Below are 16,395 nucleotides of genomic sequence, written 5' to 3'. Positions count from 1 at the left end.
TCAGTAGTCAGGGTTGAACCCGAGTCTTTAGCGCCGTAAGGCAGCAACCCTACCGCTTCGCCACGGTGCCACCCTAAATCAGAGCAGGAAACCACTATATTATTAATTCCTCATTTAACTTTAAATATTCCTGCAGAAGCACAAACTACTTAAGTCTTCACTGAATATGTCCAAAGTTGAAATTCTCAAATAAGAAATTGCCATTGGATTGACCACCTTATGTAACTTTGAAACTAACTGCATTATGGTAATGATATATCATAAGTTCATAAGTAACTAAGATGCTGGAGTCAATTATTAAAGAAGTAATAACAACGCATTTGGATAGCAGTAAAAAGATTGGTCCAAGTCAGCATGGATTTATGAAGGGGAAATCCTGCTTGACTAATCTTCTGGAATTTTTTGAGGATGTGACAAGTAAAATGAAAGCAGAATTAAGTCATTCGGCCCATCAAGTCTACCCCGCCATTCAATCATGGCTGATCTGTCTCTCACTCCTAACCCCATTCTCATGCCTTCTCCCCACAACTCCTGATGCCCATACTAATCAAGTATCGGTCAATCTCCGCCTGAGCTTCCGGTGGAAGTGGTGGAGGCAGGCTCGATTTTATTATTTAAGAGTAAATTGGATAGGTATATGGATGGGAGGGGATTGGAGGGTTATGGTCTGAGAGCAGGTAGATGAGACTAGGTCAGAGAAAGTGGTCGGCGTGGACTGGTAGGGCCGAACGGGCCTGTTTCCGTGCTGTAATTGTTATATGGTTATATGGTTAATAATATCCATTGACTTGCCCTCCACAGCTTTCTGTGGCATATCCAAAAACTATATGTGAGAAAATCATTCACTTTTAGTGATAGAATACAAGAATGCCAGAGTTATTTCCAGCTTGCTTTCTGAAGGATTTGCCAATCTAATAGGCTTCATGATAACACTGCTCAATAGACAAGAATAATTACACAGGCACTTGATTTGAGCACTGACATGAGGTAAGAGTCTGTTCCCTGGTATTGGCAGTTCTGCATTTTTTCAGTTCCTTTTCTAAAAACTTCCATGGTTACAAACTAGAAGCAGTTCCCATCTACCTTTTAACTTCTCTTTTTCTCAGCATAGTGTCAAATTAAATGGTACAAGTAACCTGAATATTTTCAACACCCTATAAGAGTTCTTCCTTTCACTTTCCTCAGGCATGTAATTCATTTATAGCAGTTAAACCGTCAAAAACTGATCACTCAAAATTTTTTTTTGAGTCGTAGCCAAGATGGAGCAAACATTTAATCCATTTGTTGCAGTTTAGCCTTTCCCCGGGAACAGCGGGTTAAACCACTTTTAGAATCATACCGCACAGAAACAGACCCAAATTATCCCTGCACCATCTACGCCAGTCCTACCTGACTACATTTAGCCCATATACCACAACCTTTCCTATCCAGGTTCCTGTCCAAATGTCTTTTAAATGCTGTTACAGTACCTGCCTCAACTACCTCCCCATGCAGCTCGTTCCAATATACCCACCGCCCTCTGTGTGGAAAAAGATGCCTCTCAGATTCCTATCAAATCTTTCCCCTCACGTTAAACCTGGTTCTTGATTCCTGTACTCTGGGTAAAAGACTTTGTGAATTTACCCTATCTATTCCCCTAATGATTGTATACACCTCCATAAGATCAAACTAATAGACAATAATTCCTGTTGTAAAATAATAAAAATAACACTCACATAGATTGCCAGATACACCTGGATTCAGAAAATGCAGTCAGATTATTTCTGGTCAGAAGATAAGACACAAAATGCTGGAGTAACTCAGGCAGCATCTCTGAAGAGAAGGAATGGGTGATGTTTCGGGTCAATACCCTTCATTGTGTCTGGTCAGAATGTGGCACAGATAAATTTGCACTAAGGTTAAGTTGAAGATGCTGGATTTAAATAGATTGAAAGTACAATTACTACTTTAATTATATATATTTATTTATATTATTAAGATAATATTAATGTTTCAGAGGTTATGGGGAGAAGGCAGGAGAATGGGGTTGAGAGGGAGAGATAGATCAGCCATGATTGAATGACGGAGTAGATTTGATGGGCCGAATGCCTAATTCTGCTCCAATCACATGATCTCATGATTAATCTTTCATACGAGGTAGTCTGAAGAAGGGTCTTGACCCAAAATGTCGCCTATCCATTCCCTCCCCAGATCCTGCCTGGCCCACTGAGTTAACACAAAACAGTACAGTACAGGAACAGGCCCTTCAGTCCACAATGTTTGTGCTGAACATGATGCCAGAGCCAACTTTTATTTGCCTGCACGTAATCAATATTCCTCCATCCCTTGCATACCCATAAAACCCCACTATCATATATGTCTCCACCACCCCTGGCATCGAGTTCCAAGCACACACTACACTCTGTGTAAAAAAAACCTGATTCACACATCTTCTTTAAACTTTGCCCCTCTCACCTAAAAACGATGCCCTCTAGTATTTGATATTTCCACCAGCACTTTGTATTTTGGTTAATCTTTCATTCCCAGGACGTGTAGTTATGGGCAACACTGGGTACCGACAGTTGAAGGGTGAAATGTTGTGTATTTATGGTTTTAAATATACAAATATTCTTCCTGATGCAAGAAAATATAATCAAGCTATATTTTGAAATAGACATAAGATTCACAACGTGAACACCAATTTAATGGTAACCACCTGTATTTATACAGGAACTACAAGACAGCAAAGTACCCCAGGTTGCCATGCAAATACATCACGGTGAAGCAGCGGGAGACCTGCTGCCTTACAGCGCCAGAGACCCGGGTTCGATCCTGACTACTGGTGCTGTCTGTACGGAGTTTGTACGTTCTCCCTGTGGCCTGCGTGGGTTTTTTCCATGTGCTCCGGTTTCCTCCCACACTCCAAAGACGTACAGGTTATAGGTTAATTCGATTCGGCAAGAATTGTAAATTGTCCCTAGTGTGTGGCATAGTGCTACCGTACGGGGATCGCTGGTCAACGAGGACCTTGGATGGACCGAAGGGCCCGTCGCACTCTCCCCCACAACCGCCGCGAGTATATATATATATGTGTATGTATGTATATCTCTCTGAGATTTTGAAATTTGGTTGTGGAAATGTGGACCTGCAGCCAAAATGGTAAACCATAGCGCCACAATTTTAGTGCCACCTTAATCACCACTCTCCTGGTGACTGTTTAAAACAAGTTTTATTTAAATTGGTCATATATTTTTTAAGTTAGAGAGATTTTAAAGTTTAAAAATTTCATTCACAGACACATTTTTTAAAGTGCTGTCAACGGGTCCGCGGAGGGGAGTGGGCTTGGGGGCCGAGCAGGGTGGAGGGGAGGGTGGGGGTAGGAGGGGAGAGGAGAGAGTGGGGAAGGAGGGGGCGGGGGAGGAGAGAGTGGGAGTGAGGGGGAAAGGGGGGGTGGTGGGGAAAGGGGGGGTGGGGGAGAGTGAGAGTGGGGGTGGGGGAGGAGAGAGTGAGGGAGAGGGGGTGGGGAAGGAGAGTGGGACTGGGGAGGAGGGCAGGCTGGGGTAGGGAGGAGGGAAGAGTGGGGATCGGGGGGAGAGTGGCAGAGGGGAGGCGGAGGGGTGGGGACAGTGGGGGTGGGGGGCGGGGGAGGGGGATAGCGGTGGGGGGAAGAGAGATTGGGGGTGGGGGGGAAGGCGGACAGTGGCGATGGGGAAGAGGGGAGAGTGGGGGGGAGGGGGTGGAGAGAGAGGGGGTGGGGAGAAGGGGGGATGGGGAAAAGGGGGGATGGGGAAAAGGGGGGTTTGGGAAAAGGGGTAGGGGAAAAGGGTGGGGTGGAGGGGAAAGGGGGGGTTGGAGGAGAGTGAGAGTTGGGGTGGGGGAGGAGAGAGTGGGGGGGTGGGGGAGGAGAGAATGGGGGTGGGGGTGGGGGGGGAGAGTAGGGCTGGGGAGGAGGCAGGGTGGGGTGGGGAGAAGGGAAGTGTGGGGGCGGGGGAGAGTAGGGGTGGGGGGGAGAGTGGGGTGCGGGCCGGTAGTGTGGGGGTGGGGGGAGGGGAGGGAGGTGGGGGTGAGGGGAGGTGGAGGGGGGAATAGAGGTGGGGAGGGTGGAAGGGGGGTGGAGGCAGGGCTGAGGGGAGTGGGGGCAGGGGAGGTGCAAGTGGGGGTGGGGTAGGGGGGATGGAGTGGGTTAGCGGGGGTGGAGGTTGAAGGGGGATTGAGTGGGGGGGTGAGGGTGCTACACCAATACAGGAGAGGCTTTGGGTCCAGGGCTCACTCACTCACTCACACTCTCTCCCCTTCCCTGCCCCCCCCCCCCCCCCCCCCCTCTACGAAGAATGGGCCCAACGGGTCCACTTGGTCTAGCATCTTATTAAAATTGAAAGTTAAGTCTAATCACTTTTGGCCACAGAAACTTTAAACTGCAGCATGGAATCCCCATGATGTCCAGTGGATACAAAACCTCACAGTAAATTTGTAGGAAGGAACTACAGATGCTGGTTTAAACCGCAGATAGACACAAAAAGCTGGAGTAACTCAGCGGGACAGGCAGCATCTCTGGAGAGAAGGAATGGGTGACCTTTTGGGTCGAGACCCTTCTTCAGACGAACGGTCTCGGCCTGAAACGTCACCCATTCTTTCATTCCAGGGATGCTGCCTGTCATGCTGAGTTACTCCAGCTTATTGTGCCTATCTCACATTAAATTTGATATTACCAGGCAAAACAGACAGCTGGCTAAGAATTTGATGTCCACTTTGTGGGTGCTAAGCTGGTCAAAATGAATTGAAACGTGATTATGGGACTAAGAATTGACGAAGCAACTGTTTCAAAGCTAGCACTTCCCATTCTGATAACATTTAAGTAACGCCATGTAGAAATTAGATTTTAAAAGGTATTGTGGACTTTCATACATTTAAAATGAACTTCAATCATATTGAAACATATAAGATTATTAAGGGGTTGGACACGTTAGAGACAGGAAACATGTTCCCAATGTTGGGGGAATCCAGAACCAGGGGCCACAGTTTAAGAATAAGGGCCATTTAGAACAGAGATGAGAAAAAACTTTTTCAGTCAGAGAGTTGTAAATCTGGGGAATTCTCTGCCTCAGAAGGCAGTGGAGGCCAATTCTCTGAATGTATTCAAGAGAGAGCTAGATAGAGCGGAGTCAGGGGGTATGGGGAGAAAGCAGGAACGGGGTACTAATTGAGAATGATCAGCCATGATCACTTTGAATGGTGGTGCTGGCTCGAAGGGCCGAATGGCCTACTCCTGCACCTATAATCTATTGTCTATTGTCTATAAAGGTAGACACAATATGCTGAAGTAACTCAGCGGGACAGGCAGCATCTCTGGAGCGAAGGAATGGTCACAAGGTCACATGTTATAGGAGTAGAATTAGGCGATTCAGCCCACTAAGTCTACTCTGCTATTCAATCATGGCCGATCTATCTCACCCTCCAAACCCCATTCTCCTACCTTCTCCCTATAACCTCTGACACCTGTACTAATCAAGAATCTATATATCTCTGCCTTTAAAATATCTACCGACTTGGCCTCCACAGCCTTCTGCGGCTAAGTGGAAACATCCTCTCCACATCCACTCTATCCAAGCCTTTCACTATTCTGTATGTTTCAATGAGGTCCTCCCACATTCTTCTAAACTCCAGCGAGTACAGGCCCAGTGCTGACAATCATCATAGGTTAACCTACTCATTCCTGGGATCATTCTTGTAAACCACCTCTGGACCCTCTTCAGAGCCACTATATTTTCCTCACATACAGTGCCCAAAATTGCTCGCTTGTAACTGCAGAACACAAATTATTTCAGTTTATCAGAGAAAATGTACATCTGATGCATCGATTGAAGAATCTCTTCTGGCAAAATGTGAAACACACAAAACTCAGAAGTACAATACCAAATCATCCCCTTGCTTTTCGCACTCAGATGCAAAAAAAGCAATATTCTGCCATAACCGTTTTTGCTTTACATTTAAAATAATCACAACATTCTGCAAAGATTATAAAGCTTTTTTTTCCCCTGAGTTTCAGACCAAAACATTAGTGAGGTATTCATTTGTAAATATTACCTTGGAATGATTGGATGGCTCTGTCTACCAGCTCCTCCACAGAGTAACTAGCCAGCTCTCCTCTCGCATGCTTGGTTTTGCAGTATGTGCAAGCATTCAGGCATCTGCAGCAATAAGAACAGTACACTTTTCACTCTAAATGGCAGCAAAATTTAAGACATATAGTGAAAGGAAATTAGGAGGCTAAAAGCATGCTTCTCATTATGTATTCAATCTATATATAAAATTATGAGATAATATAAACTTCAGTTCTGTCCCACTCGCTTTATATTGCTCATAAGCGCTGCCTCATGCCACTTTTTTAAACCTGTTCTATACTATCTTTTTCTTCCTGACCAAGTTTACAACCTCCGTGGTCACCTATGGTTCCCTTATCTTGCTGTCCTTATGCCTTCTCATTACTGGAACATGTTGATCCTACACTTTGATCAGCTGGCCGTTTAACAACCCCCAAATGTTATCTGTCCACCAGGTGGCGCCGTTAGCGATGGCAGCCTCGCCAACGGTCTGTCTTGTCTTTTCGTCTTTTTTGTTATTTTTAGTGTGTTTTTAAAAGTTTGTGTTAATGTTCTCTGGTTTGTTTTTCATGGGGGGTGGGGGGAAACTTTTTTCGATCCCTTACGTTGCCGGAGATGCAATTGTTTTCCGGATCGTATCTCCGGTCGCTCTGAGGCCTAACATCATGGAGCTGGCGGCCTTGCTCGAGATTGACATTGAGCCCCACCGCCGGGTCGTGGACTTACCATCGGAGCCTGCGATCCCTTGCCTGGGATCGACACTCCAACTGCGGGCTGCGGATTTCAACTTCGAGGACCTCGCAGTCTCAGGTAGAGACTGATGTCAGGAAGCTCCAAAGTCGCAAGAGGTTCGACTAGCCCAGACCAGGGGTCCAATCGCCCAGCACGGGGAGCTGAGGTCCCCCCGATGCGGGAGCTTGATCACCCCGATGTGGAGGGCTCGACCGCCGGCTAAGGGAGCCAAGATCGCCCGTCAACGGAAGGCTCGAGGCCCCCGACCGCGGGAGAACAAAGAAGGGAAGAGATTGAACTTTTTTTTCGCCTTCCATCAGTGAGGAATGTGAAGGAGTCACTATGGTGGATGTTTATGTTAAAATGTATTTTGTGTGTTTTGTTGCTTTTTATTGGTATGACTGTATGGCAAATCAAATTCCTCGTATGTTGCAAAGCATACTTGGCTAATAAAGAATGATTAAGATTAGAATTTAGCTTGACCCTGGTCTGCCATCTCCCCAGTATAAAGTACCACACCCTTTACTTTCGTGGGAGCTTGCACATTATTGATGGCATTAGCCTCTTGCAGAGAATGGATGGAAGTTCACTGTGATATCAAGCTTGGAGCAGAGGCGTATTCTGTGGTGCTTGGTACAGGGTGAACTCCCAGGATTGTTGTTTCTGACAAGAAAGGGGGCTGCAAGAGCTGTGTCTCTGTTAAGTCTAGTACAAAAACATGTGAACAGTGAGGTATCATCCAGCTGCACAGCAATTTAACCCTTGAGGCTCTCATCCTGGATAGCTGTGTTCAAAGGGCATCAATCACCCTATTTAGATCAGGATAGGTTCATGTGATAGCAGCAGAATTAGGCCGTTTAGCCCATCAAGTCTACTCCGCCATTCAATCATGGCTGATCTATCTCTCCCTTTCAACCCCATTCTCCTGCCTTCTCCCCATAACCCCTTACAGCTGTGCTAATCAAGAATTATACCTATATCTGCCTTAAAAAATCCATTGACTTGGCTACCTTAGCCTTCTGTGGCAATGAATTCCACAGATTCACCAGCCTCTAAAGAGATTTCTCCTCATCTCCTTCCTAACGGAATGTCCTTTTATTCGAAGGCTATGACTGCTGGTCCAAGACACTCCCACTAATCCAAACATCCTCTCCACATCCACCCTATCCAAGTCTTTCACTATTTGTGAGGTCCCCCTCATCCTTCTAAACTCCAGCAAGTAGAGGCCCAGTGCCGTCAAACGCTCATCATATGTTAACCCATGGTAGATGCACAGAGTCTCTTGCCCAGAGTAGGTGAATCGAGGACCAGAGGACATAGGTTTAAGGTGAACAAATTTAATAGGAATCTGAGAGGTAACTTTTTCACACAAAGGGTGGTGGATGCATGGAACAAGCTGCCAGAGGAGGTAGTTGAGGCAGGGACTATCCCAACACTTAAGAAGCAGTTAGACAGGTACATGGATAGGACAGGTTTGGAGGGATATAGACCAAATGCTGGCAAGTGGGATAAGTGTAGCTGGGACATGTTGGCGGGTGTGGGCAAGTTGGACCGAAGGACCTGTTTCCACGCTGTATCGCTCCATGATTCTATGACACTCATTCCTAGCGTGCTTGTTTTTCAGCAGTGTAATCTGTATAAAGGTTTGTGTGAATGTCCAGTGTCTTTGGTCTGCTTGGCATGTTCAGTCTTTCAGTTACAGTTCCACTGTTTCTTTGTTTTGTTAGTTGTGATATGTTCAGTTTTTAGTTAAGGACAACAGATATTTTAATGCTTTGCTCTGATGCCGTATAACCGTTGTGCTCAAATAAAACGTTTTAAAAGGCTACGACTAGACTCAGCAAATCACTGAGAAATCAGTGATCCTACAACTTCTACCCACTGCCACCCACCCATAGTCTCCCTTTGTGTGTGACTCAGGTTCATGATAAGCAGATTAAAAGATTTAGCTGGTTAACTTCCACCAGCATCCAACTATTTCCTGAGAATGCAGGCATAATTTTATGTGCAAAGTAATCTGGAAGGGTGGCCATAATGTTTGTAACCTTAAATCACTAAGAAGAAAATAATTTTACACAATGAAACCAAACTGATCCCCAATTGATCGACTGCCATCCTCCCCACAGAGTCCAGCAGTTCAGTTCAACAATCAGTCCCATGAAAGAAACAGGCTTTGCTATTGATAAGCATAATATTAACTAAATTTCCTGATGGTTCTTCAGTATGTGCCAAGTATACAAAAATGAATGGGAAGTTATCAAAATCTTATCACTTTTGTTCCTTGAAAATTTGACAGGTGAGAAGCATAACAGGAATTGCTTATTCTCAATACCTCCAACAGTTGTTAACACAATTAAGATAGGGGAGATTCTGTAGTTAGACTTGTGTTTTATGCCCAGAAGCTACTGAATTGGGTATATGGAGTTCTCCTTCCATGAAAAGAACAATCATAGCATTTCAATCATAGCGTTTTGGTTAGATTGTCAGTTTGCAGGGCCAATAGGATAATCATCCACCTTGTGTTCAGATTTAGGTTCATTGTTACATATACCGAGATACAGTGAAAATCTTTGCTTTGCATGCTATCCAAACAGATCAGATATACAAGATGAGCAAAGAAGAAGATGGTTTGAAAGCGTGCAGAATATAATTCTCAGCATTGCAGTGCAGTGGTTTAGTTTAGTTTAGAGATACAGCGCTGAAACAGGCTCTTTCGGCCCACCAGGTCCGCGCCAACCAGCTATCCCTGCACATTAACACTATCCTATACCCACTCGGGACAATTTTTACATTTGCCAAGCCAATTAACCTAGACATCTGTATGTCTTTGCAGTGTGGGAGGAAACCAAAGATCTCGGAGAAAATCCACGCAGGTCGAGGAGAGAACGTACAAACTCCGTACAGGCAGCACCCGCAGTCGGGATCGAACCCGAGTCTCCGGCACTGCATTCGCCGTAAGGCAGCAACTCTACCACTGCGCCACCGGGCCGCAGTTCCTTAGTCAAAGTCCAATATCCTCAACGGGTAGGGGTGAATTGAATTGTGTCCAGCTTATGGAAGGTCCGTTCAGAAGCCTGATTATGACTACAGCATTGAGTATCGCAGCTCAAAAGAAAATGCTACCGCTGATACATTGTCGCGTTTGCCTCATGAAGAATCAGATGTTGGCACTGAAGGTGCTATCTATGTCACAGAAGCAGTGGACAATGACTTTCCAGTCATAGCAGCTGAAATTGCTGCTGAAACTCAAAAGGACACAGTGCTAAAACAAGTATAGGAACAAACTTTGTGTGGATGGTCAGAAATAAAAACATGTACTAATGAACTAAAACCTTATCACAATAGACGACATGAACTGTCATGTGAGCAAGGGTGTATTAAATGGGGTCACAGAGTACTAGTACCCTATTGTTTAAGACAAAGATTACTTAAAGAACTCCATAGGAAACACACAGTTATTGTGTGAATGAAGTCTACAGCCAGAGGTTGCATGTATTGGCCAGGATTGGACAATGACATAGAAGCAATGGCAAGCAAATGTAGCACCTGTCAGAGTTGTAGAGGTAGGCCTGCCCAAACCCCATTGCAAACATGGTCATGGCCTACTGGACCTTTTCAGAGGTTCATGTGGACTTTTGAGAACACAGGAATAATAATTTTCTTGTTTTGGTAGATAGCCACTCAAAGTGGATTGAGGTGGTACATATGGGTACAAACACAACAAAAGAAAGAACAATAGACACATTGCAGTCTATCTTTGCGTGTCATGGATTACCTGAAGAGCTTGTCTCTGACAACAGTCCCTAATTTCATAGATACATAGACAATAGGTGCAGGAATAGGCCATTCAACATGATCATGGCTGATCATCCAGAATCAGTACCCTGTTCCTGCTTTCTCCCCATACTCCTTAATTCCACTAGGCCTAAGAGCTCTATCTAACTCTCTTTTGAATGCATCCAGTGAATCGGCCTCCACTACCTTCTGAGGCAGAGAATTCCACATTTTTAATTTTTTTATAATTATTTATTTTCCGGTCAATACAATACAGTTGTGAAAGTTAAATAGTACGAAATCATTGTATCAAAAATAAAACAATATAATCACAAATTATATTTTCTGACCGAAAAATAAAGGTGTAGGCAGAAGCCAAAGCTTATTGTGCCTCCACTTAAAACTTAACAAAATATAATTCAGAAGTAAGTCAGAAGCAGATAAACAAAACATAGAAACACAAATATAGTCAAGAACCATCATTTCTGTCATGTCAGTCATTTCTCAGTGCTAATCATATATTTTGTATCTTTCAAATATAATATTTTTGAGCATTTTCTTGAATTTACACATATTACTACACTCTTTTAATTCATTGTTGCAACTATTCCATAAATTGACCCCTTTAACAGTCACACATCTATTTTTCACATTTGTCCCTACCCTCTTTTTTTCAAACATATAATTTCCCCTGAGTGGATACCTGCTCTTCCTCACTGAAAACAAACCTTGGATACAGTCAGGAAGTGTTCTTTCTTTTGCTCTAAACATTATTTGTAGAGTACTAAAGTCTACTAGGTCCATAAATTTTAGGGCATATGATTTCATAAATAATGGGTTGGTTGGGTCACAACTCTCTGTGTGAAAACACTTTTCCTCACCTCAGTTCTAAATGGCCTACCCCTTATTCTTAAACAGTGGCCCCTGGTTCTGGACACCCCCAACATCGGGAACATGTTTCCTGACTCTAACGTGTCCAACCCCTTAATAATCTTATATGTTTCTAAAAGATTCCCTCTCATCCAGTGAATACAAGCCCAGTCGCTCCATTCTTTCATCATATGACAGTCCCGCCATCCCGGGAATTAACCTCATGAACCTAAGCTGCACTCCCTCAATAGCAAGAATGTCCTTCCTCAAATTAGGAGACCAAAACGGCACACACTACTCCAGGTGTGGTCTCACCAGGGCCCTGTACAACTGCAGAAGGGCCTCTTTGCTCCCATACTCAACTCCTCTCATTATGAAGGCCAACTTCACTTAGCTTTCTTCACTGCCTGTTGTACCTGCATGCTTACTTTCAGTGACTGATGTACAAGGACACCCAGGTCTCGTTGTACTTCTCTTTTTCCTAACCTGACACCATTCAGGTAATAATCTACCTTCCTGTTCTTGCCACCAAAGTGGATACCCTCACATTTATCCACATTATACTGCATCTGCCATGCATCTGCCCACTCACCCAACCTGTCCAAATCACCCTGCATCCTCATAGCATCCTCTTCACAGTTCACACTGCCACCCAGCTTTGTGTCATCTGCAAATTTGCTAATGTTACTTTTAATTCCTTCATCTAAATCATTAATGTATATTGTAAATAGCTGCGGTCCTAGCACCAAGCCTTGCTTGGTCCTAGCACCAAGCCACTAATCAGTGCCTGCCATTCTGAAAGGGACCTGTGAATCCCTACTCTTGTCTGCAAACCAATTTTCTATCCATGTCAATACCCTACCTCCAATACCATGTGCTCTAATTTTGCCCACTAATCTCCTGTGTGGGATCTTATCAAAGGCTTTCTGAAAGTTCAGGTACACTACATCCACTATCAACTTATCCAAGAAGTTGAACAAAAATAATTGTTTGCAAACATTTTATATACGAAGAAATCGCAGAGTTGTGAACACTGCCCAGTCTAGCACACAGAATCTGCTTACTAAAATGGCGCTGATATTTACCCATGACTTACTACGGTTTTTAGGGTTGAGTGGTCTATCTTGCTCCTCTATTATCTTTGGTTCAGACAGTAGGTTCTGGGGAATTCAGGCTGGGGAATTCAGCAAGTTCATCCTTCACCCTTGTGTAGCATCTGACAAACAGAATCAGGACACACAGCCAGATTCTGATACACAGCCAGGATCTGCCAGCACATCCCGACAGGCAAGTCTGGGACTCTCGCGTTCGTGCAGGAATCCCAAAAGTGCTGATGCTTACAAGAGCAAATACTGGATGGAGGTTCGCAGTAGAATTCACGATATATCACGCTAACTTCTGATCCAAAATCAGATTAATAACAATAATTGCACTAAACACAAAATCTATGATTCAAATCTCAATTATTACAACTGCTGACCTTGCCATTGCTACATTAGCAGCTTGTGGCCAAAGGAAATCAAAATGACACACTATTTTTTTTAAATATCTTTCGTCAATGAAACATTAATGATTTATCCCATTGTATTCATAAGTTCTTGGAGCACAATTAAGCCATTCAGCCCATCAAGTCTACTCTGTCATTCAATCATGGCTGATCTATCTTTCCCTCTCAACCCCATTTTCCTGCCTTTTCCACATAACCCCTGACACCCATACTAATCAAGAACCCATCAATCTCACCTTATCCTCCATTGACTTGGCCTCCACAGCCTTCTATGGCCTCTGGTCCTAGAATCTCCCACTCGTGGAAACATCCGCTTCACTCTATCCAGGCCTTTCACTATTCTCTACGTTTCAAAGATGTCCCCCCTCATCTTTCCAAAAGGATTGATAGGAATAGTTATCAAGTACCTGTCCCAATTGGTAAATTGCAGTTGTTTTCCTACCAGTGGATGACCGACAAATTTAAAGTCCTTTTAAAGATTAGAAGTGGCAAGCTCAGAGCTATGTCTGTCACTGGACGTGGTCCTGCATGACTATGCAAGTTGGCAAGACCACATGTACTAACAAATGGAGTCACAAGAAACTGAATGGTGTTTAAATATTGCATAGAACGCAAAGTGCTGGAGTACTCAACGGATCAGGCAGCATCTCTGGAGGACATGGATAGTTAAGTTTAATTCAGTATAGTTGAGAGATACTGCAAGGAAACAGGTCCTTCAACCCACCAAATCCACACAATTATCTATCACCTTCTCACACCAGTTTCATGTTATCCCACTTTCTCATCCACTCCCCACACATTAGGGGCAATTTACAGAGGCCAATTAATCTACAAATCTACACGCCTTTGGGATGTGTGAGGAAACCGGAGCATCAAAGGAACCACATGTGGGCGGGCACAGGGAGAACGTGCAAACTACAGCGACACCACCTGAGGTCAGGATCGAACCCCGATCTCGGGCGCTGTGAGGATGTAGCTCTACCAGCTGCGCCACAGTGCTGCCCCAGATAAACTGATAATCGCAGATAAGATGACAGTCCATGATTCAAAATGACCTTTCAGCCTAAAGTATACTTACATTGTGTTTCTGCAGAATCATTTTAAGTTTGAAGAATACAAATTAGGGGAAAACAAAGCAAAAAAAAAAAAAACTAGAGCTGCTCATAACCTGGTTCAAGGAAACTATGATTGCATAATTCAGGGAGCAGCGCACTTTTTCAAGGCAGTGGGAAAATCCCCTAATCCAGGAATTTAAATAGTCAGAAAAAATAAGTGTAGCTTCTGAACTTTTCACTGATGTTCAGGATTTCATATAAGTGCCAGTAATATTATTAATTCTGGCTGCATGGTTAACTTAATATTTGCGTATTCTCAGGGTGTGATCACTTGGTCTGTTAATTATGTGCAGTTCCCTTTCAAACTACAAACTTCCACCTATTAAAGGATATTAATTCTTGTCTGAAAAGCACCTCCTGTTAAAGCCACAATGGATGTTTCATGATTGATTTCTTGTTGGTACCAAATTATACCAAGGTTTTTTTATAAGCCTCTGGTTCACACAATTGTTTGAAAGGAACCTTAACATGTTATTATTCTCAAAAAGCCAGATCAAGGCAAAGAAACAAATTTAGTTATTCCAAACTGCAACATAAGTTTATTTTGCAGTAGAGGCCAATGTCACCTCTTGGTATTACACAATAAATTATGATTTGTGTAATAATAAATCAGAGGGGCATTGAGAAAATAATCATGCCTCCAGTGATATTCTTCAGCCACATTAGGGCAACACGGTGGTGCAGCGATAGAGCTACCGCCTTACAGACGTGGGTTCGATCCTTCGACCCACCAAGTCCGCGCCGACCAGCGATCTCTGCACACTAACACTATCCTACACACACTAGGGACAATTTACATTTATACCAAGCCAATTAACCTACAAGCCTGTATGTCTTCGGAGTGTGGGAGGAAACCGAAGATCTCGGAGAAACCCCACGCGATTAAGGGGAGAACGCACAAACCTCTTGCCGATAGCACCCGTAGTCAGGATCAAACCCAGGTCTCTGGTCCTGTAAGGCAGTAGCTCTACTGCTGTGTCACTGTGCCACCCCTTCCAATCACTTACTAAGCTTTGTGCCGCCTCCAATTCTTTTCCAGCTTTCTCCCCTTGACTCCAAGCAGTCTGGAGAAGGGTCCCAACCTGAAACGTCACCTGTCCAGTCCCTCCAGAGATGCTGCCTGACCCGCTGAGTTACTCCAGCACTTTGTGTTTTACTCAAGATTCCAGCAGCTGAAGTTCCTTGCATCTCCACAGATTACAAGATGTATTCATAAGGTGATGACCAGTTTGCCGTATAAAGAGGCTAGTTCTGCATTTTCTGGAGTTTGGTAGACTAAGAGGAGACTACACTGAAACTTGCAGAATCGAGAACCAGAGGACATAGGTTTAACATGAGGGGGAAAAGATTTAATAAGAATTTGAGGGGTAACTTTTCCATGCAAAGGGTGGGAGATGCATGGAACGAGCTGCCAAAGGAGATAGTTGAGGCAGAAACATTTAGACAGGTACATGGATAGGACAGACTTAGAGGGATCTGGGCCAAACGCAGGTCAGTAGGGACTAGTGTGGATGGGCCGGCGTGGGCAAGTTTGGCTGAAGGGCCTTTTTCCACGCCGTAAGACTCTCTGACTCTAATTCTAACAAGGCTCAACATGTTGGGTTCAAGGAGGATGCTCACAGCTGAGAGTCACAGCCTCAGGAACAAAGGCCACCTTGTTCAAGACTTGGTGAGGAGAAATATTTTTACTTAAGCGGTAGTTAATCTTTGGCATTCTCTACCCAGGAGGGCTGGGGAAGCTTAATCACTGAGTTCATTCAGGACATCGGTAGATGTTTGAATATTAAGGGAATCAGGGGCTATGGGGATAATGCAGGAAAAGGCCATGATTTTGATAAATAGTAAAGCAGCTTCAAAAAGCCAGCTGAAATATTTCTTGTTTCCTTTTCCAATAAGTAACTATGTGGAATTTTTACACTTTTCTGGCAAGGCCATTACCTGTCAGGGGAAAAAAGTAGGCAAAGCTGAAAATTGACTATATTTATTAGTCCGTCAAGTAAACGGTGTTTAATCTCAATGAATGCAAAGCCAAATTTATAGCTATAATTTTCTTGCTGGCAAGTTAGAAAAGCATTTAACAGGAGTTTTAAGGGTACTAACTGTAGGGCATTATTGGACACGAGTTAAGAGTGAAGAGTGTATAATTGTCAGATGCATACTATGGGTGTCAGAGGTTATGGAGAAAAGGCAGGAGAATGGGGTTAGGAGGGAGACATAGATCAGCCATGAATGGCGGAGTAGACTAGATGGGCCGAATGGCCTAATTCTGCTCCTATCATTTTTGACCTGATGACCGATTCACCAGGAACGGAACAAT

The 16,395-nt window shown here is 44.0% G+C and overlaps 1 protein-coding gene across 3 annotated transcripts in view; it reads right to left on the bottom strand.

Annotated features, from left to right (window-relative positions):
- Nucleotides 1–16,395, bottom strand: part of cdkal1 (CDK5 regulatory subunit associated protein 1-like 1) — a 541,005-nt gene that overhangs the window by 364,590 nt on the left and 160,020 nt on the right. For all 3 annotated transcript variants that reach the window (XM_078414892.1, XM_078414899.1, XM_078414884.1), the window contains exon 8: nt 6,064–6,167. In XM_078414892.1, the coding sequence (XP_078271018.1) occupies nt 6,064–6,167 (104 nt within the window). The remainder of the gene's footprint in view (nt 1–6,063; nt 6,168–16,395) is intronic.

This window comes from Rhinoraja longicauda, chromosome 2, assembly GCF_053455715.1.
Source record: "Rhinoraja longicauda isolate Sanriku21f chromosome 2, sRhiLon1.1, whole genome shotgun sequence".
Taxonomy (NCBI): Eukaryota; Metazoa; Chordata; class Chondrichthyes; order Rajiformes; family Arhynchobatidae; genus Rhinoraja; species Rhinoraja longicauda.
Note: the sequence above shows the minus strand (reverse complement) of the source record. Positions and strands in the feature narration are given on the sequence as shown.